The sequence below is a fragment of the Trachinotus anak genome, unplaced genomic scaffold, assembly GCF_046630095.1.
Source record: "Trachinotus anak isolate AG129_WGS33_773 ecotype Australia unplaced genomic scaffold, CSIRO_AGI_Tana_v1 ptg000003l, whole genome shotgun sequence".
Classification (NCBI taxonomy): Eukaryota; Metazoa; Chordata; class Actinopteri; order Carangiformes; family Carangidae; genus Trachinotus; species Trachinotus anak.
This window is the reverse complement of record NW_027273854.1, coordinates 5,883,336-5,906,212: the sequence shown is the minus strand read 5'-3', so window position 1 is coordinate 5,906,212 and position 22,877 is coordinate 5,883,336. Positions and strand designations below refer to the sequence as shown.

General features: G+C 42.2%; 1 protein-coding gene across 1 annotated transcript in view; it reads right to left on the bottom strand.

The window, feature by feature from the left end:
• Positions 1-3,851: 3,851 nt before the first annotated feature.
• ngfra (nerve growth factor receptor a (TNFR superfamily, member 16)) overlaps positions 3,852-22,877 on the bottom strand; it is a 32,915-nt gene continuing 13,889 nt past the window's right edge. The window contains exons 4-6 of the mRNA XM_071469216.1: positions 14,857-15,097; positions 12,696-12,928; positions 3,852-7,466 (exon numbers count right to left, since the gene is read on the bottom strand). Of these exons, the coding sequence (XP_071325317.1) occupies positions 7,414-7,466; positions 12,696-12,928; positions 14,857-15,097 (527 nt within the window). The 3' untranslated portion in view covers positions 3,852-7,413. The remainder of the gene's footprint in view (positions 7,467-12,695; positions 12,929-14,856; positions 15,098-22,877) is intronic.

Below are 22,877 nucleotides of genomic sequence, written 5' to 3'. Positions count from 1 at the left end.
AAGACAAAGTGTTTTGTTTCTGTCCAGAAATACGAGCCTGTAGGTACGACACAGTACCACATACTGTATCTGCATAAACCCATTAATCAAACCCACACATATACAGAGCCCTGCGACCATTGACACCTTTGTAAGGGAAAAGATAAATCTGTGGTATAAAGTTATGCACTAAAAATGACAGGTAATCACCCAGATAAATTACTTCTTAAATAAACATCTTTTCTTTTTTCAATTCCTGTAAACCTCTATTCATAGATTTACAAAAAAAAAAACAAAAACCAAAACCTCCAAATATACCCCTGTCCAGCAGCAACTCGATGAATTTTCATGCCTGCATCTGGTTTGCTTATTTCCCGCCCTGCTACAAAGTAGTGTGGACAACATGGCTGACTAATGAAACGTTAGACTGAGACTGAGTGGGATTCAGTTTGCCCACATCCATAACTTGACTGTCGCCTCGTATCAAGATGGAGATGGATTATTTTAGGGCAGGGTTAGATTTTATTTTTTCTCATTTCAGATTCTGAGAGAGTGAAAGTGGGAGCGTTGCTGTGATGTATGCAGCCCCCACATTGTGCCCAGAACAATTCATTTTTTTGAATACACGGTAAGCAAGGCAGAAAGTGACAGAAAGTTAGTAATTTCTATGGAAAACAAACAAATAAAAAAACAGAACTTTGAGCCCCTGGTGAAGCAACATTATTCAATATGTTCCAGGAAAGACATCAAACGGTGACTCACATTTGAAGGAAATACAGCAACACTCTGTGGAAAATGACAAAAAGCCTACTTTACTACAAAGAGAACCAATATAGAAACCCTGTCTCCTCCAGGTCGTGTTTATATATTACCTATTTGACAGCAAATACATTTTGGAGGAAACTTAATGCCACCAAAATTATGTTTGTTTTTTTTATATATATCAACGTAATGAGGAAAAATTGTTAGTTCCAGTATCTGACAAGTCATAAAATGTTGATAGTGAAAGCAGCTTTTTTATGGCTTTGTTTAGGCATTCACAGCTCTTTGTTAAGGCTTAGGGAAGGACTTACATTTTTGTCTAGTGGATTATATTTGTTGTTAAAGAACTGGATTTATTTGAGGACAATTTGAAATCTTGTTAAGGAATGGATGTGAAAGCCAACCACAGACAGACTTGGTCAAATGATGAGGGTTCTTCATGAGGGTCTGAGTTAACTTGAAAATTAAGTTTCAGAAATGAGGTTTACAGAGTTCAGAAATTTTTTTTTTTTACAATTATATATCATACCATCATAGTTAAAGGTGGTGTTGGACTACATTATACTCGTCCTCCCTTTTATAGTAGACCAGATGTATGGAATTGCAATAGATTGTACATGTGTACCTAATAAAGTGACTTTTTTTGTTTGTTTGTTTTTGTTTTGTTTGTGTTTGTTTTTTTGTTTTTTTTGGAAGAGGATGCTGTTTAAATTGTTTGCTTGGTATCCATGGTGATGTACAGCTCACCACTGACCAGTGGACTGTATATAAGAAAAACCAGACAGAGTCAAGAAATGAAAAGCAGTCTTCTGTGTCAATGTCACTTTACAGTGTTAACAACAATATGTAACTTGTGGCTTTGTAAAACCAGAGAGGAGCTCGGATGAACATGAACATAATGAATTCAGGCTTTTGAATCAGTAACCGATGATGGAGTTTTTCTAGAGAGGAGAGTCTCTGCTGTGGCTTTGATCTAAGCTGAATACAGCTGCCGTCCTCCGTCTTTTGGTTCAGCACCTGGCGATGTGAATGGAAAAGTTTGTGACTTGCTGCTTGACAGGTTTTCAGGGGAGTGTTTTTGGTCGAACAATCTGTCTTTGTGTTGTAAAGCAATCAGACACGGTGGTGTAATGTCGGTGCAGCAGGTGCTGATGGAGGCTGCTAATAATTCACTGATTTTGAATTACAAATAAAAACATTTATAGAAAAAAGGCCCCAAAGCAGCAGCAGCACACACTCATCATCTTATAGCTGAGAGAGACTGTACGTTTCTCTGAGTCAGTGATGTGGTCGTGTTTGAGTTTTATCGTCCTGAGCACATTTTAATGCATCTTTTGCTTTTTAGGCATGTCTGTCTCCTTTTATCTATCTAAGATTTCTTTTTTTTCTGCCATTTTAGCTGAGTTGCAGTCTTGATTAATCTTGACAGAGGGAACAAATGTAGTTTGATTAGTGTCTCCATATAAGTGCTCCCTGCTGATGAAATTAAAATTCTGCCGTCTATCTGTCACCGCCATCTCAGGCTGGTTTGCTGCATTCAGGCACTTATATAAAAAACCAGCCAAGGAGGGGAAAAGAAGCTGAACATGAACATTTCATACAATACTTATTTTGTTTTGCTTTTCCAAATGTACTTGTCTACAAAATCAAGTAAAACTGAAGTTTTGTTGTGAAAACTGTTTTCACCTAAAACTGTAGCAACTACAGACATCTGTACGTTGGTGACTTTCCTCCTCATGTCCTCCGCTGATGTCATGTCTGTTTCTGAGGATGAATCGGTGAGGATTCATCTCTGACACGTAGCAGGGAGAAACCCCCGCCGGACCCCAGCATGTTTAAGTGGTGATAAGACTGCAGAGAAACACACCGCAGGTCCAATGGACCGTCACATATGGTCCTGCTTTTGACTGTGGTTTGGCTGCAGGTCTACCACTCCATACTTTCTGGTTTCAGCATTTTATTTTCATTTTCTTGAGGTTATTTTCACAAATCCTCCTGGGTGTTTTTGTGAAGAGGGAAAAAAAATAATACTAAAACTGCATTTCTTAAGCCTAACATCAGGTCTGAGGAGAGATTTTGAGGTCTGCAAAGTCAGCTTTGGAAGTAATTTGAATCATTTCTTTATTATCAGAAGCTCACTGAGGTTTCTCTATCCATCTCCTGATGTCTACATGTACCGATCCGAAACCCAATGTTGCATTGAAGTAATAGTTAACAGTTAGATTTACTCACTTTATTGCTGGGAGTTATATGATGTTTGTACCGTAAATATGAAGCTACCGCCAGCAGCCAGTTACCGAGCCCTACAGTCCCCCATTGTAGACTATGAGAGTGCAATCAATCTTCTCAACTAACTGTACTGCCAGGAAGTGAATGACAACAAGACCACAAAATTAAAGGTCCTGCATTGTATATGTGTTTTCTTTAATTATGAAGCAGGTCTAGGTTCTATATTAATACTGTGAAAGTATCAAAGTGCTCAGTCCGCAGAGAAATGCAGACAGCCTGTGTCCAGAAACTGAGCCTTAAAATGACCTGTTGGGACTTTTGTAACTTTGTGATGTCACAATAAAGCAGTCACTGCCCTCAGTCATGGCTCAAGCCCAGCCCACCTGAACCACCACAAATATATCTTCTTATGGATGTCAAAACTTCAAATAAAACACAGGAAAAGTGTGAAGTATGGAACTTTATAACAACCATTTAGGTTGTTTGTCCCTGCGCTCAGATACGACCAGCAGCAGGCAAACCAGACCTTCATTGCCATGGTAACAATAACAAACATGAGATTAAGGATTGGGAACAGTCACAGATACAAGAAACAACATCTGACTGATCTGTTTCATGTGGGAAACAAACAGCAGTTTCCTGTGTTTTCAACCCACATGTCACTTGACTCCTTCCTTTGCTCATGTAATAATTATTCCAGCCGTCCGCAGGTTGCCTAACAATAAAACGTAACAGCAGGTCAAGATAACCTGCTTGCACAGACGACCTATGGGTTTATTTTTGAAAAAGCTTATTTCCCAAAATGTCAAACTATTCTTTTACGGCACTGAACATCAGATTCCTCTGTGTTCGTGAACCTAACCACTCTCACACACAGGACACGTGATGCAATGACATCTCTGTTTATTGTATTATAGATGTTCATTTTCATTTGCACTCATTTTTGTTTTTGTACATTTTATAGTGTATTTCTGTATCTTGTATCAACTCTAAGAAATTCACATTTACACAATGCATTTTACATTAGTAGGTCAGTACAGGTGACATTCAGCTTCCTCAGGATCAGGTCCTGATCGAGTTTGTAGTAATAATATCACAGAGAATCACAGTGAACCTCCCCATAGATTTCATGTTACTGCAAGTTGCACGTCCTGCCTCCTCTGACATGGAGATACATGAGGAAACATACTGTACATGCAAGACATCTGCACAGTAGAGCTGATTTCTATTGACTAATAGCATATGTTGAGTTTTAGAGAAGTCTAAGGTGGCATGTATATGTCTTCATAATGCTACATGACCTGTTTAGTTGCCAGCATTTATAGCATGTTAACATACAGTATGAGTGCATTGGCAACCTATTTGTACTGTAAGCCCATCTATATTGGTGGCAGGTTTATACAGTTTGTTTGCGTCTCCAATCTTTGACTTCTGTTTAGTAAAAACCTCCATTAGCTCCCAAAATATCAAAGAAATGCACATAAAAACATAAAATATGTGGGGAAAAAAATGCCAAAAATATAGTCAAACTTCTGAACTAAAAGACCCAACACTGTACACAGGCACTTGAACTGCAGTACACTCTTTGAGTGCATTCATATTACATCTAATAAGTGCTACAAAATAACATATCAATTAGAAAAAATACTGATTCCAAAAGTGTAATACTATTCATAATATAAACAAACAGGAAAGTGTAAAGACAAAACGGCAGAACGAGGGCAAACCTAAACCTTATCCTTGAATGGGTGTTGCATATTTTTCTGTTTATGTTCAGGTTGTACATTCTTACATTGTGTGTCTCACTTCAGGAGCTGCTAGAGAAAGAGAATACGTCGGTTCAGGGTAGATGTGTGTGCTGCTTTAGGGCTGATTGAGCCACAGGGGCAGAAGGAGTCGAGGAGTATGTTGGGTTTCTCTTTAAATCAACACTCTGGTCACTCGTACTGTAGCAGCGTCTGCTTTAATGTCACTGCCACAGCTAGGATCAGGATGAATCACACTGGCTCTCTCAACAGAGGAGTGAATCATCCACTGTGGCTGTGTGTGTGTGTGTGTGTGTGTGTGTGTGTGTGTGTGTGTGTGTGTGTGTGGGGTCACATGACCACACCACATGCCCACATGAGATGTGAGCAAAATACAGTGGAGTTTCGTTTCCATTCATATCACTGCAGTGATGAAGAATGAATCACACATGAAGAGACGAGAAAGTTTTGATGGTCTTGAGGTGTCGGAGATCATGTGACGGATCCAGGCAGCATCACAGAGGATATAATGACTTTCTTTATCTTCCACTCTCTGACTGACATTTCTTATCTATTGCTCCCTAAACTCTACAAGCTCTGCTGACGAGGAAACATGTCCTACTACTTGTTTGTGCACTGATTTGCTTTCTTAGAGAGATGACACAACTGATACAGACTCTCAGCAATAGAGCAAATAAGCACGTTTCCAATGTCAAACTATTCCGATCAGTTTCTGAGTCATGTTGGAATTTGCTTACATGCACATCAACCCATATCCTTCCACAGCTGCCTACCTGTCTACCTACCTACTCTACCACACATCTACAGAATCATCTACAGATTGTTTACAGAAATCCTCGACGAATCTCTTGACAATTTCTTAGTCATACCACAACAAGAGGGACCCTGAGAAGGTGCGTGCCTCTGTAGGAATGAACGCAGTCGAGATCAGCTACAGTATACTTGTTCTACAATCTAGTTATGTCGACTGCTTTTACAGTTACTGTGTGCAGCAGGTGGGGGCAACATAAAAGCGGTCAGCCTTAGAAGTGAGCCTCGACTAAGTGCTTTTATATCACCATGGTGATATAGTAAATGTCAGTGGTCTCGGACTTGGATAAGGGATCTGTAATGTCGAGGCTTCAAAGGGGGCCGTGTCACCCCTCCGTTGTCCGCAGCATTAATCCAGATGAGAGGCGGCTGAGCTGAGAGGGGCAGAGGCTAAATGAAGCTGAAACCCTGAGGTAATTACTACCTGCCTGTCAGGAAGTCTCTCTAATGGGCCCCGTGTTGACATGAGCGCCACTGACGATGCATTAGCGCTTCAGAGCTCTGTTTATCAGGCTCTGTAATGCAGACAGAGCCGCACGCAAGATTGCAAGAGTGCGAACGTGGAGATGGATGTGGTGGGGAAAGTAAAAAGAAACTCAGCCTCAGAGGGGTGTCCCAATTTTCCACTCAGTGAGTGTAAAGTATGATAAATGGGATTCCCCTTTCACAGATTTTTTTTTCAGTCCCAGATTCATTAAAGCGTCAGTTTAATGAGCAGCTTTTTTTTTTTTTTTTTGCTTCCCTTTAGACATGTCAGCTCATCTCAGTGAGTCAGCAAAGCTCCACAGTCTGGAGGTGTTTCTCTCTTGCTGCACATCCAGGCTCCACAGAGGACCGTGGAGGCACCCTGCTGAATCAGCGATGTAACTCAAACCACAAAATGAAAGTAAATACACTACAAACAGGAGACAAACAGTTGGGGGTGTTACATTATAAGCATGAAATTACCGAAACACAAACCCGGTAGGCACTGTGACGGGGTCTATGTGACAGAGGGGATACAGACTGTAGAGTGCCGGAAGAAGCGTCTCGCTCAGGAAAAGAAAAAAAAAATGGCTGACTACCGAGTGGACTACACGGTAATTGACCTTTCTTGACAAATATGAGTCACTTGCATCAGTCAGTGCAGCAAATCTCAAACAATGACGCAAACATTTTACAAGAGAGCATGCCATGAAACGCGTCTGTGGTTAAATGATGAAAAGAACGAGAAACTTCAGAAGAAGTTGGGAGTGAGTCACAGCTCCCCCGCTGCTTTTTGTATCGCAGATGACGGCGGGGGTCTAATAGAGTGAATCCTACGGAGAGAGGATTATCTGAGAGTGGGATGCCACAGAGGAAGAAGTGAGAGGAAAAACGCTGAAAAGAAAGAGGAGATAATGGAGTACCTTTCTGCCTATTTACCTTTTAGGCACATAAGTTTCATGGCAAGTGACTGTGGAATGAGAGGACAAATGGAAAGACTCAGAGGGGGTAAAGGAGAAGCTGGCAGTTAGTGAGAATTATGTCATATGTCAACATTAGATAGTGGACTATTCAGTTAATAGGAGATGCACTGGCATATCTACGATAATGTATCTGCAGATAGTGACTGATATTGCCGTAGAGGTTGTGTCCAGGCACGCTGATAGATAGAGTTGGACTCTATATGCAGGGATGAAGAGTCAGACTGTGTCCCAAAGGTGCTGGGAGGTCCATGCAAGTCCAGTCTTTGCTCTGTGGCCACTTCAGATATGAGTCAGTTTTACATTCTGTGTGGCCCCACTCCCCCACCCCCTGCTTTCTTTTTGGTCCACGGTTCGGGGTCCCCCGCTCTCCTCTCCCTGTCTTCAGCTCTGACGCCTCCTCTTCCTCCTCCTCTTCCTCCTCAGACTTCAGGGGGAGGCGAGTCAGGCTGGGGGCCGCCATCCACCCTCACCACTGCAGGGAGAGAGTCGAAAGAAACACAGACAGGTCATTTGTGGTGATATTTAAATCATCAGTGTTTTTTCTTATTTGCACATTTACATAAACTTGTCTTCTTGTGTTTCCCACTGAGCAGCTCCTCTTTAGTAAGTGGGAAGTCATTTGATTAAGGCCACCTTGATGAGTTTCTGAATCATTGGCAAATGTTTTTCATCTCATTCCCTCCCTCCAAAGATTACAACTTCCTATCCATCAAAATACTCATATACTCTACATCCTTCTGCCTGGGAAAGCCCCTGATGATCACACTTTTCCCTGCAGGGGGCCCTGTGGTGTCACTCACCCATCCAAACCTGTTAAACGGGAATCATTAGCCGGATGAGGATGGGAGACAAATGCCCTCTTTTCCCACAAACTTCTTAACCTGTTGTCAATTGAGGGAAGCCATGGCAACGCCTCGGGAATGCAGAGGCATTTCTGAGAGTCTGGTGGGTGTTTTCTCGTCTTCATCAATGCATCCTTGTGCCAGGGGGAAGTGTAGTACAAGAGGGTTTATTTTAAAGCTTTCAGAAGAGGGGCTTTTCTTTTGTCGAATGTCACAGGCTCCCTCTGTTTACATCCCCTTTCCCTTCCAAAAACCATCCTCTTCCACATAGATTGCCATACACTGCCTCTCTGCTCACTGTATCTATCCACAGTGATTCTGTCCAGTGATGGCCACAGTCCATAGCACTCCTCTCTCTCTTCCTTCCTGTTTATACAGGCACTCTGGAGACATCATCAGTGACACAGAGCAGAGACACACTGACGCTGGCCAGTGCACAGCCATCTGTAATACACCCAAGCTCAGGCACACGTACAGTGGTTTGCACCTGCACCTTTGCCTCAGTGCAACTGTTTCTGAGCTAGTGTTGCACCTCATTCTGGAGGCAGCGGTGATAACAATAGCCACATGGCTGTCCGATGTTTTACAGAGTCCAACCTCATCCCAGGAATCAATACAAGCTGTCTTTCGCTGAAACGGTTCAATCAGGTCTACTCTGAAATGTGAACTCCCAATCGCAGCAAAGCCTTGCTGCCAACTTCTTTCTTCTTCTTTCTTTTTTAATCAGCACATTCAGACAATCCTGATTGGACCCTAAGCCGTGGTAAAGCTTTGAAAGTTGCTGATTGATATTGGAATTGAGATGGCTTCATAGTAATCACAGGAACTCCCAGGGAAAAGTTAAGAGACTTTAAGATTGTTTTACTAATTAAGAAAATATATTACTTGCTTCTCATTATGCTACTTTACTGATCCCTCCCAGGGGGCAGTGCTTCATTGCACAGCTTATTTAATTCCTTTTCCATTTAAATCCCAAAATCCATGGATGGGTTGAGTCAGCGGGACCCTGGGCACAGACATGTTGGCTAGTTTGTGAGTTAATGTTAACGCCTACGTTGTGGTGTTGGCGAACAGTTGGTTACAGTTGAACTTCCTGTTGCTGTAGCAACCACTATAGATCAAGCACATATTGACAGACATCTTTTATCTATGCCCCAAATGCCCTTGTTGCAACATTACAGCTATTCTGCAATTATTGATTTGTGATGTGTTGATTTTTTTTTTTTTTTCAGTAGACTGCAAACCAGGCCACTAAACCAGCTGTCTGGCTGATGTTGTGTCTCTTTTGACCAAACAGTTTAAACAGTCACTTCAGATAGAGATTCTGGACCCTTAAGTCTCAGGGACCCCCGGGCCTGTAAACTGTAGACCTGCTAAAATGAAGATAAAATATTTGGGTTCCAGATGAATGGTTGGGACACATGTCATGTGAGTGCAAATGCTCTGAGCAGCCGAGCCGCCGGTTCAACTCCTGGATTCTTTGCTGCACGTCACTCCCCTGCGCTCTGCCCCGTTTCCTGTCACTCTCCACTGTCCTGTCGATAAAGGCAAAATGCCCCAAAAAATAGTTTACAAAAATATGTGGATTCCCTCATCTGTAAATGAACAAGGGAAACAAACATTGCATATATATGATGATGCTGTTGTTGCTGTTGTTGTTGTTGTTGTTGTTGCCCTTCTTCCTGGTAAACTCCTGACAGTGGCGGGAGTACTTCCACTCTGAGTAGTTTATTAAAACTTCCTAATGTAGGAGGATGACAACCAGCCTCGAGGCATCCCTCCTCTATTACTGAAACTGGATTAGTTGGTAATTCATAACATGACTCAGCTCATTATTACTGTAACTGGCAGCTGTATAATGTTACACACTGAGGAACGTACTGCTGAGCTCCTGCAGGTCCTTCAGGCTTTCATCCAGAATCTCAAACATTTAGTAAAACTATGATGCGACCCCTTGATGATGGTTTATTCCAGTGCTGTAATAAAGACCTTTTTTTTTTTTTTTTTTAAATCATAATTTCCCTGTGGCAAACTACTGGTTTAACTCTTTATTCTGATGAATAAAAATCAGTGTATCTTGTATTCTGGATTTTAAAGCTCCGACATCTAACAAATTTGTTCCCCTTCGTTGTCAACATCTAGATTTTTACAATAACCCAGAGCCTCCTTTGGAAGGGACTGACGGTTGCGTTGACTCCATTTTGTGTAGACTGAGAGGTCAAACACAGGGCAGGGATGCACAGTTAGGAGATGTGAGTGAGGGGGTTAGAGCCCTCTTTAAATTTTAAACAAATTTAATATGCACAGCTCAGCAAGCAAAAGAGGTTGCGGGGGAAGGGAGGGGTGCAGCACAGATAGATGGCTCTTTTTAATGGAGATGAGCAGGCAGAAATGAGGCTAAGCAGCCCTTGTGTACGAGCTCTCACCCCTGCATGGGGACTCAAGCTGGGAATACCTCTCTGAATGTTGTCAGTCAAAACACAGGACATTTTCATTGCTCTGTTTCTCGTTTTAAAAGCTTATTCGACTTGTTTTGACTGGAGGTGTTCCCATTATTTCAGCCGCCAGTAAAATATGGTTCGTTGGAAACAGGAAACCCCCTGTGATTATCATGGATTTAATGTGCATATTCTCAGCCCCTTGCGTATTTTAACATATCCCTGTTGGTCGCTGAAGAACCAACAACCCCCTGCATGAGAGTGTTTGCTGCCCTTTTTTTTTTTTTCTTTTTTTTTTAATGGCTTCCGCACCCGCAGGCAGTGTTAATGCCAATTAGCACGTGCTAAACGCCAATGGTGGATCAGGTTTTGAAAGACAGCGAGACCAGGCCTGGATCCCGTCTCACAACACCTGCTAATGAGCCAATCAGTTAAAGAGGCAGCGAGGTTAACGGGGCAGTCATCCTCTCAATGAACCAATCCCGAGCTGTTCCTCCCAAAAGAAATTCCTTCTTTTCTTCAACGTGCAGTGGGCTTTGCATTTGTTGAGAGGGAGAATGGAGAGAGGGACTCAAACAAAACACAAAAACAAAATAAGCTTTTCCCAAGCCTCATTAGAATGTAATTGGTAACCTAGACAAGACACAGTGCCATGGATTGTTCGAGGGAGGATTTGTCAGCTATGTGGCTTGTTAGCACATTATTATCCATGTATAACTAGTTCTAAGGCTTCACACAAAAAGGCCAAGGAAGGAAAAAATGAAATCCTGATACCTGAATGAATAACAAGATCCTGACTGAACTTGAGACTTCTTCAGGTAAAAAGCCTGTCAGGTTCATGCAGATAAATCAAGTGAGAATACTGCTTTCATCTCTTTAATGTAGGTGAGTACTGAAGGAGGGTAGACTGCTCTTTGTTGTGCAGAGGTCGCATCTCACTCCTGCAGCATTTGCTTTTACTCTCCAGTCGGCTGTTTAAAGGTTATCCTCTTTCTGCAGCTGCTCAGTGCAGCTTCCCCACCGTGCATTTGATGTACCTGTGCCCAGCTGCTGGTGAGAGAAATCTCTAGACCACGTTTATTGATGACTTAAAGATTTAAAGAAAGTAAACATCTGCAGCAACATTTGAAAGTAGTCCCCAAGAAATGCGCTATTTACTCCTGTTTGAGTAATGTTTGCTGAAAACTGCAGCACCACCAAAGTTACTGAACCCTTTTAAGAAATGAAACTCTACATTTGAGAACCATTTTCAAAGATTTACATCTTCACTAGAAACCATTGGGTTTGGAGCTGAAGCCCACAGGCAGGGTGGGGAGGCTGTGATTAATTAACACATTGTTGGTTTTGGTCTTTTCATGGGATTTGTTGACAACAAGAAATGTATTAAATAAATCCAAACTTATCTCTATAATACAAACTTATCATTAATTACAAGAGACAAACTACATATTTTTTTCTGTGTTCATGTAGCAATTAAAGATAAAGAAGAAATAATAACCTAACACTCCCTCTGTGTTTGTCTCTCTCGATGCACTGCATGAAGTAAATTACACACACTGTTGTGCATAATGTTGGTTTTATGCCTCCAAGCCAGACATGATCTACTGAGCTCATCTTACAAAACCTTTTAGATTTTGTCTGGCTTTCCATACTATGTGGTCAAATCTGTCCCACAGACCTACATCCAAAATATTCTGAATCCCAGGAGACAAAGATAGAAATGAAGGAGTGGTAAAGGGTAGTAAAGGTAAATTTAGATCAAACATATGCAGTTTCGTGCCCTCCTTATACATTACTCTTCCAATATGTACTGACTAAGGTAAAAACTGTGTCAAACTTCTGTCAGCACTGAATCTCTCAGCCTCATATTGACCATATAATGATCTAATGTTCAGTACAGGCTTCATATTCATGTTACTGCACTGCCTCACAACCAGAATCTCCACATTCCTGGAGTCTAATACATCATGCATGTATGTAAGATTTGGCCTCACCTATCTGCTCTTGGCAGCGAGGTATTAGTCCTGCTGCTAGGTGATATATTTGTTTTTGATCTCAATCCCCAGAAATGTGTCTTTGTTCTGAGGAAAAGTCTTGCACAATGATGAAAAACTACTACACATGTTTCCAAAACCTCACACCATGGTTTCTTGATGTAATTGATAATGACTTTCTTTGGCAGCAAGAATACCAAGGTGTGAATGAGGAATGTAGCCAGTCTTGGCTGAATGCCTCATGTTAAGTTGGACTTTCTGTGACAAATATACAGTGGTTTCAGAAAGTATTCAGACCCCTTCGCTTTTTGCCTACTTTGTGTTGTAGATTTAATTTTAAATTGATAAAATTGCCCTTCAACCCATATTCAGTAATCCATGGTGACAAAGCGAAAATGGTAAAATAAGGGGTGAGTTTCAGACTCACCTATCTGTTCCTGTGTGTGAGAGTGTGAGGGCTGAGTCTGGACTTCAGCCTGGGCCTGCTGCTGCTGCTGCTGCTGCTGCTGCTGCTGCTGCTGCTGCTGCTCCTGCAGACTCTGGCTGTCCACCGAGATGCCGCTGTCGCTGTGCAGCTTCTCTCCCTCCGGCGTCACCATCTGGTTGTTTGTAGCCGCGCGGTTATTAGCTGCCTGCTTGTTCTGCTTGCAGCTGTTCCACCTGTGGAGAAGTAGCATGTGATCCTATCAGATTTTTTTTTTTTTTGGATATTCAGATTTTGCAGCACTTATGAGCTAGAAAACAATAACAGTTAAGTGATAACTTCATTTTAAATGTTGCAGGATAATCAGAGGTGGTAGAACCTAAAATATCGGTGAGAAAACAACCACTTTTCTATATCAAGTTTACTTTCAAGCTATGGCATGATCCTACAAAAACAAAACAAAAATGTTAGGAATAGATTCATTTCCATGTTTGCATGCTGTAGTATAATCCACAGTTGCTAGCATGTCCTTCCTGCATTAACTGAGCTTGCAGCAGGGCATGACATCGGCAAACTACATTAGTTTGTTGGGTTATGTTCAAAAAGCTACATTCACAGCTAGTATCTACAAAGTGCAGTGTTCCTCTACTGAGTGGAAGGAATGCTATTAGAGTCAAAGCTAACGTTAGCACCTCTGTCTTGGTTTCTTTTTTTAGCCGCGCTGCCTCTCCTAGCTTCTTGAAATTGGACATGTTCAGTGGGGTGATGGTGTTTTAAGTGTCTGATTCCGTTTGTTGGTCTGTCCTGTGTGTGTGTGTGTGTGTGTGTGTGTGTAGCTTCGTCTGTGCTGTTGTATGTGTGACATAAACCATCGTGTGGTGCATGAGTGTAAATCCGACCGGTACAGAATCAGATATCTGAGACTGACCGGCCTTTTCAGATCACCAGCCAATAGATCAGTACATCTCCATGGAAAATACAATATAAAAGCTAAGCCACCAAACTGACTTATACATTTTCCCATAGGATAGGTTTCATAACTCTACACTGAAATGCAAGAGCAATGTATTTTCTCCATTTCCATGTCTTCTGATCATCAGCTGGTGAGGATGCAGTTCTTTTTGCCTGAGAAATGTAGCTTCAGTGTCACTGGATTAGAAAAATATGATGGTTTTAGCCATTAAGAGCTTATCTAAGACTCTTTACAGGGCTATTATTTTTAAAATCTGTGAGCTGGAAACATTATAAAGTGCCAGTCAGATTTATCATTTCGGCTCACAAAATCAACAGTTGCCTGGATAACTCGACCTGAAATCAACGACCTGTTGTTAAGGAACTTACTGTGGTAAATTATTATCATCTTGTAAACTACATATGTGCCATGAGAATGATAAATTATTTAAGCCTAAGAATAGAATAGAAAACTATAATAAGATGCTCAGAAAAGCTTCGGAAAGCTGAACAATTCTCTTCTGTTGCTTTTCTCATTTCATTGACTCATTTATTTAAATATTCATGAGCTGCCGAGTGGTACAGTACAGTTAACACCTCTAAGTGTTTACTTATAAAATATTGGATGCTGAAGAAATGCACATAATTTGCAGTCTGTTTATGCATGACGATAAGTGCATGAGGAGTATTAGCCAGATGTGTGCGTCTGTAGGCTGATAAATCTGGCACTCAAATTTCCCCTGGTCGGCACTTTTCAAACAATCAATGCCTTTAATGAGCTTGTTTACTTGCTTCAAATGTGTTTTAGCCTGAGCTTGTATCTGTCTGTCTGAGTGCCTGCATGCATGGTTGCGTGTCCTCGCTAATGTGTTAGTGTGTGTGACCTTTATAATGCATTAAGTGTTGTGACCTTTATTTATTTATTTTATTTTTTTAGAAAAAGCTCATTGTGGTGCATTTGAGTGATTCTCTAAAAAAATAGGTCAAAACCTCTTTGACCATGACAGGCCTGAATATTTCATCATCCACCTTCCTGACATTTTGTAGCCCAGGGCAACATCTGTTACTCTAACACCCCCCAACCAGACCACCATTACTATCACTGTTCACCCTCTCTGTCCTAGATTATCTTGTGGCTGAGGTGTAAAACCTAATTGTGCTAATATGTTTAGCCACAGAGCAAGCTGTTCATCTGTTTTTTCCTCCAACTGACCTCTTAAAGACAATATAAGCCACCAGGCCCACCACCACGGCAGCCAGGATGGAGCAGTAGATAGGGATGAGGTTTTCGTTGAGGCCGTGGCCGAGGAAGCGAGGAGAGCCGGCGCTTGATGTGGTCGTCTCTCCGCCTGGTAAAGGGCTGTCGGAGCCATCCAGGGGGAAATAGTTGGTGAAGGGGAGTGGAGACGAAGCCATATCCGTGGTGGGAGTTAAATCTGTAGGTAGGTTAGGATCTGTGTGGAAGAAGATGAGAGAAAGGAGCATTTATGAGAGAAGAAACACACCAAGATACAACTGAGAAAGACACAAAACTTAGAGCCACACTAGTTGGTGTTTTGTTTTAGCTCGCCAACATTTGCTAATTTACACTCAAACCTACAAATGCAAACCTCATGGTTGCGAGAGAGGAAAAGTCAGGGGATCACCAAAGTCATTAGGATTTGTCCTCTGGGCACCATCAATATCTGCACCACACTTAAATCCATTCAGTAACTGTTGAGAAATTTCAGTCTGGACCGACTGACAGGCACCACTACCCTGGCCAAGAAGAAATCCTGCCATGACAAGACTTTCACATCTTCTCTGAGAGCTTGTTTGCACCAAGTCCCCAGCCAGATGTCTGATACACTGCACACATGTGGCAGCTGTTTCTGATAGACAGATGGGCTCTGGCTGAGTTGCTGTGTGCAAAAAGCAAAGGAATGTTCCTCTATGATGGGGGCAAATATCTGTCACCCACCGGCCCACCCCACACGATGCGTGGGCCCTGTGTGCCTGGTCTCCTCTCACTACATCCCCATCTGTTTGATCTCTGCCCACTGCATGACATTAAGGTCGTATGGGATCATGGAGAACACAGTCCGGGCCTTTAGAGAGGTCAGCGCATTGAGTGTAGACTTTACCGAGGCCGGAGAAGCAGGAAAGCTCTGTGCTACTGGATGAGTCTGGTTTATATCATAACTAAGCCTGGAAAGAGTCATTTTCATAATTTGTCCTATTTCCTCTTTCTTTGTGAGCCCCATTAATGATTCAGTGTAATTTCCCACTTTGCAGCAGTGCCATGCCCATCAGAGTGGGCATGACTTGCCCTGAAAACACAGTTTATCCATCAAGTCTCTCCCACGGTCCTGTCACATTATGCCTCTGTTTTGAAAAGTACTGTAAGTAACACTGCAGTGATTGTGTCAGATGGTAGAAAGGTTCACAGCGTAGTCTACAGATCATTCCCTCCCTCAGGGTACGGTACAGAAAGACGAGGAGAGGGCCTGTCCGGCCAAAACCAAAACTCCTCTGAGCTCAGCAGCCTGTTGGGGATGGAGAATGTGCAGCCTGGTTCAGATCTGAGCCTGTAATTCCCAGCAGAACCTCAGGCTGCTCCTCATTAGCTTCATACTGGCACTCACAGGATTAACCCTGTGGAGACCCCTGAGGCTTCCTTCAAGGCCAAAGACTGGGACGCTCTATCCCAAACACTTTAGGGGTTGTTCTACTTTACAATAGTTCTGTTTTTTAGGGGTGTTACTCCAGAGTATGATGGATAAACCAAATAAAGCGATTACAAACTAATTTCTAACTGGTTGTCATGTATTGTAAGTTGATTTACCCTGAATTACTGAGTTTATCTCAAAAATTCACTCGGCTGTTCTACATGCTGATAGAAGATAAGGGGTCATTATACACTGTTTACACTGCCTGTTTCAAATGTAGGTATAAATGCACTGTATACAGTAATATTCACAGTATATTCAGTTAAATCTTGGCTATATAACCACTATCACCAGCTTTTCCTGGATTTACTTTCCCTTGAGTTGTTTTTTCTCGTTTTTTATTCACCTGATTGTTTTTATTGTTATATCTGTTTTTTCTTCTCCTTGAAATTGATTTTATTTTTGGTGTCTTTGTCAAGCACTTAGGTTTTTAAAAGTGCTCTGTAAATAAAGATTATTATTACTGTTATTATTATCATAGGGGCTCTGATAAATTATAGAATAGCTCAAAGGTCCTTATTTTAAAGGGTCAGTTCACCCAAATAACAAAACACAAATAAATACCACATTTTCTCATTTACCTCTTCTGGTATCTGGCAATGCATTTATTTTAGATTTTATTTGTCCAGGGTGCAAGGTACCCACCTCCGACATTTCTGCTGTGGATAATCCAGTTTTCACTGGAATTACTTCAAACTGATGAAATAGTCCATATGAAAACTAAGGCCATTGTTCTTCCAAACACTAAAGACATGATGCTGTTGATGTTTTTAAATGTAATTTTCATTGCTTTTAGCATCACAATTCTCATTCACCTCTACTTTACAAGGGTGACTTGGAGGGTCTCAAAACCTCAAAGACCGCTACCAAAAACTCTATAACTCAGCATCATTAATACTGTATGCTAAATGTGAGTACCAAGCAGAGAAGCTAATTATCTTAAACGCACACAGAATTAGTGTCTAGTCATCATTTACCTGCTTTGTTGACCACCTGGAATTCTCCCATAAATGTATTGTATTTTTTAAATGAAGAATTTGGGGAAGGAAATTTGATTAACTGACTGATGTGACCGCTGATGTGGTCAGTTGAGAGTCTACAAGTAAAGAAAGACATTCAGTGGACCATCACGGCCAGAGGCTGTCTACACAGATATTCCCTTTTCACTGACATGGCAGATAGTCAAGTTTCTCCACATTGATTTGTTGCATAATTTACACACGGTTACTCCCTGTAATAGTCCGATGGGACCTTGATGGGCAACTTATGTGGACGTATTTGAAAAACTTCTGTTGGTCATTAGGAGTCCACGTTGGTCTGTCTGTCTGTGCGGTGATGACGGGGCACTCCGGCCTCCCGTGGGGGAGATTGGTTTACTGAAATGGTAGAAAATATCCTTCATGGACAGAAAACCTACAGCACATGTGCGTGCCATACTTAGAAACCAGAAATATTGCAGAGACCTATTTAAAGCTGTGCTATTGATTCAGATCTGTCTAAAAGGAGGGAGCATTCAGAGGAATGGAACATGGGTGTCTGTATTACATGCATTTCTTGACCTTTCCTGGGATGTAGTCAGGTTTCCTCAGCTACGCCATACATCATCCGGCTAATGCAGGGCTGGCTAATGGTATTAGATATGCAACACGAGCCCGCAAATAGAATAAATTGTGAATGGAAAGTGTGAAAGTGAGTGAAAGTGTGCAGACGGGCAGGTCTTATATATAGTTTGTCCAAGAATCCTTTACAATCCTAACAGCCTTCCCTTTATCACACTGGGCTATCAGTCATTCTACACCACTGTAAGTGCGTTTCTTTGGTGCAATGACTGCTCCCTCCATGTAGATGTATAAATGCATCAGTCACACCTCAGGCTCCGCTGTAAATTGTGTCTCTCATTCTGAGCCATGATGACAGCTCTCGTGGGACTCTACTTTACATAACACTCACTCAACACAGAGAGCAGCAGGAGCTTAAGTACAGTACACTACGACTTTATTGTAACTCCCCCTCTCTTTCTCTATTTCTTTGGGCTGATGCAGAAAACACGGCTGGCGATAGACAAAAGGATAAATGTGGGGCTCCAGAGGCTGCATACCTCAGCTGCAGCAGAATGGGAGCTTATAGGCGGCGGTGGAGCTTTAACAATTTCATTTTGGCTTCAGTGAGTTTAAAACACTCATGAAACAGAATAAAACTAGCCTGGGATTTTATGAGCGTGGGGCTGTGTGTGCAGGGAGATGTGTTTATTAGCAGGGTGTGGACTGGGGGGGGGGGGGCAGAAAAAAAAAGGTTTAATTTTTATGAGCCATTGAGGTCTTTATGGTGAAGTTAACCCCAGGGTCCTGTGCGGAGGTTGATGTCTTGGCTGTTGCCAGTTCAGGGTGGAGATGAGCAACTATCAGGCTCAGCACATGTACAATGACCCCTTTATCAGCCGCCAAACACTCTCCCTCTGTCTCAGCTCGGCCTCTATCTCAATCTTCCTCAGTGTTTGTCGCCGGACGTGCACACATCCATCACACACACACTCACACACACATACTACAAATTATTCAAGTGAGCGCTCTGTCTTCTGTTAGAGAGGGTTAATAGAGGAGAGGGGAGGCAGACAGAGAGGCAGAGTGTTAGGAAAGGGTGAGGAGGGGGTGCAGATGAACAGAGGAGCTGCTGTAAAGTGCTCTGATTAGCAGGAGTAATTATACTGCAGCGGTGAAGGCGCTGAATGCACACTGGCCACCTTCCACCGCTCCGGTAGCCCAGCCGCTCGAGGGCCACTGTGGGAAGAGATAGACGGCGGCGGGGGGGGAGGGGCGGGCGTGATGAGCGGGGTAATAAAAAGAAAAGAAGTCTGCCTTTATCTGTTTTTTTAATCTTTCCCTATCTTGTTCTCGAGGACAAACACTCGAGCAGACACTCAACACTTCACGTCTAATGCAGATCCACTCGACTGAAGACTGAGCAGCACCTTTTGGAAAAGATCTGCTGAGGCCAAAACGGACAGAGACCTTCAATAAAAGATGCAGTGGGTGTTTTCAATTTCAGATCAAAGAGGTTCACACATGTGCCGTGTCTGGAGTTTTTAATGAAAAATGTCGAAGTTAAAACGCACTTGGCGGGGGGATGAGTGCGCATGTGCCATGTTATCTGCTGTATTGATTTCGGATGTTCATAAAAAGTGTTTGTGTGTCTGGAGGAGGAGAGGACTAGGCTTGTAAGAGATTGTGTGTGTGTGTGTGTGTGTGTGTGTGTGTGTGTGTGTGTGTGTCCTGTAGTCGAGCGTGGGTGCTCATAGAGGTCACTCAGCGAAACCTGAGCGTGAGCAGAAGAAATCCCAGGACTCATATCGACCCCCCCAGCATAGAATACCAGCACAGCACATATGCTGCAGCTCCCTCTGACAGTTTTTATCTCTATTTCTTCCTCTCTCTTTTTCTGTCTCTGTCATTGTATCATGTAATTGACACTTGGTGACAGCTGGATATGAACTGGGGATTTGGGGATTTGAAAGTACCTCAATCATATCTTCTTTCCCACATGTAGAAGAGCGGGAATGACAGCTGGGTAGGAATTTAAAAAATATATTTTCCTCACATAACAAACACAAACTGGATGAGAATACCAGCGAAGCAGCTTCCTGTTTGCTGCAGAAAACATATCTGTATGCACAGTCACCGCAGACCACCATGCAAGTCCTGGAAACATCATCACCATCACATGTGACTGCAGCCATTACCCACAGGCCCCACTGGTGCTATGTGACAGGGCTCTTCTTTCAAACGGGCGTCCCACAAGGTCATTTATCGTGCCATCTCCAGTCACCACCGTCACTGCTGCTAACAGTACCATCACTCAGGTCAAAGGTGAGACCAGCAGCATGGGTGGGCACGACACGGGCAGCAAAGAGCTGTATTGTGCCCTACTGTACATCAGATATTTCTAGAATACATACTGCGGGACTTTAAGGGGTTATATAGGGCAGTTTGCTTTGATGGCTGTCAGTGCTGTCACATTAGCCATGGGGGTTTTTTCCGAGTAAACTTGCCTTCCTCCATGCTTGCTGAGAACCAGCAGAAGTCTTGACTGGCCTGCATTACTGTACAGTATAACTCTTGTTTAGATAGGGGTGGAATCTGGGGCCTGATGAAAGAGGAAATAAGGCGGAGTTGCACGAAGCAGGGGGAAAAAACATCATTCCGACCCTGTCGCCATGTGAAATTTATGCACAGTGAAATCTTCTGCCAAGCTCCCATTACTACTTCAAACTTGTTGTATTATTCAGGAAATTTGAATATTGCAAAGATAACATTTTTTTCACACGCCATTGCTTCTTTTCCACATGATGCAAATATCAACAAGGCTGAACTTTGAGTATCAGAGCACAGTGTTCAAGTGAGAGAGAAGGAGAACAGATTGTTGTGTTGTTTTGTTTCCTCTTTTACCATTTGAGAATCTACAACCACACTTTGTGAGACTGATGTTCAACAGGTATAATGATAATAATCATGTTCACCATCTTAGTTTAGCATGTTTCCATGCTAACATTAGCTAACTACCAAAAATATACACATCATCATGAACTAAAGTATTGGACATATTAAATTTTTGATTCTAACAGTAGTGGTAGATGAAAGTTCGCCAAAGTTACATAATTCATACTGAAGAGAAGAGGAATTTCTGTGTCAAATTTCATGGCAAGTCATCCAGGAGTTGTGCAAATATTTCATTCCAATAAGCAAAAGTCAAACTCATGAAAAACTGAGGTGGATTCATGAGGTGGATTCATCCTCTAAGGCCCAAGAATGTCTGTACAGAGTTTTATAGAAATTCATCCAATAATTTCAGAGATATTTTAGTCTAGACCTATAAAGGTGGGCCCATCAACTGACTGAAATTGCCATTAGCCAAATCACTAGCATGGTTAAAAAAACTGCAAAAACTCGATCTCCACTTTTGCTGGAAAAATATCACCTTCACACTCTTTCATCACTCTTTCATCTTCACAATTTAAAATGAGGTTCAGAGCTAAGCAGAGGTCACATTTTGAATGGTCTTGTTTGTAGCACCTTTGATGGTGTTTAGTACTTGTGGGAGGAAAGGTGTTAAGTCATCGTCTATGTTATTAGCCCCTCTTTCACCTCATCTACCTTTCCGGCTCTTATCTCCCCTCAGTCCATTTCTCCACTGCCTGTCAGTGCTATTACAGTCTATTAAAAGAGGAATTCACAACCACCTTGTGGCGCTGGTACACCCACTGTACAACAAGGTGTTGACAGATTTTTGAGGTTCATTAACTTCAATCCAAATACCTGCCAGTCTCTGAGGCCATGAAAAGAATCTGAAATCTCAACCAAGTCAGTCCTCCGAAGACAAATATCGCAGCTCAGGCCTAAATCCCAACATCATATTGAAAGCTGTCATTTAAATATTCATTTAAAAATGATAATGCACAGAGAAGATCAATAAAAGGCCCCACATTAGCAAATGCTCCAGCTATAAAAGATTTCTTAAAAGCATTTAATCACTCCACAACTAAAGTGCCTATGGTCGAAGTTTGCATAAAAAATCCAGATGGTAGAAGAAGAGTATCTCCCAGGAACAAACCAGAACCACAAACTTACTCTGAAATCAGGGTCCACTGTTGGGAAAAGTTTGTGTTGTTGTGAGAACTTATGATGTCAAACCTTACTTTACAGTCCTCACTTACCTGTGATTGCCTTAAGGATAGATGGCAGATTTTTAGCAAGGAAACTGAGAGCAATAACACCTAAGACATTATACCTCCCAGATTTGAGCCTTGTAACCCCCTGATGAGGTCGATTTCATGCCTCATCCTACCCGAGACAATTTACAACTTCCTCAGATACAAGCTGCCTCTCCTCATAGAGACAAATAGCTCGACTTTGCTGCTCCACTGTTGCCTCCTGCTCTGTGGGAGACCTGATTAGTCTTTGTCTCTGTGTTGACACTGTAGTAGTCTTTGACCTTTTAATGCTAAAGCTTTCAACTTGCTGCCATTTGAAAATCTAACCAGGGCCGACCTCTGACCTCGCCTCTTCCTGCACACACATGTGAGAGTCACCCGTGGTATCTGGTTCAAATATAACTGAGACATATATGATGCCTCCAACACAGCTCTGATATCACTAGCAGGCGGTTTCAGTTTGTGGTCTGGAACTACTCTTGTTCTCTAGTGAGGGTGTTTTCACATTTCACATATTTGGTTCCATCAAATTCTGGTTTGTTTGCCTGTGGTTCTGGTCAATAAGGCTGGTGTGAATATGTCATTTGAACTCTAATTTGGACCAAACAACCACACCAAGACAGCTTGAGAAGGAACTGATCTTCTCAAACCTATAGTTTACTCTGGTACATATCAGTCGAAGAGTTGGTAAGCCTGATGCATTTTTCCCTTTGTTCAGTTTCTTTCCACACAGAAAAAAACATTAGTTGAAGCCATGTGAAGATGGTCCTGTCTACCAAAGTATGAAGACGACAACATGCTTTGTTGTTAGTCCAGGCCAGG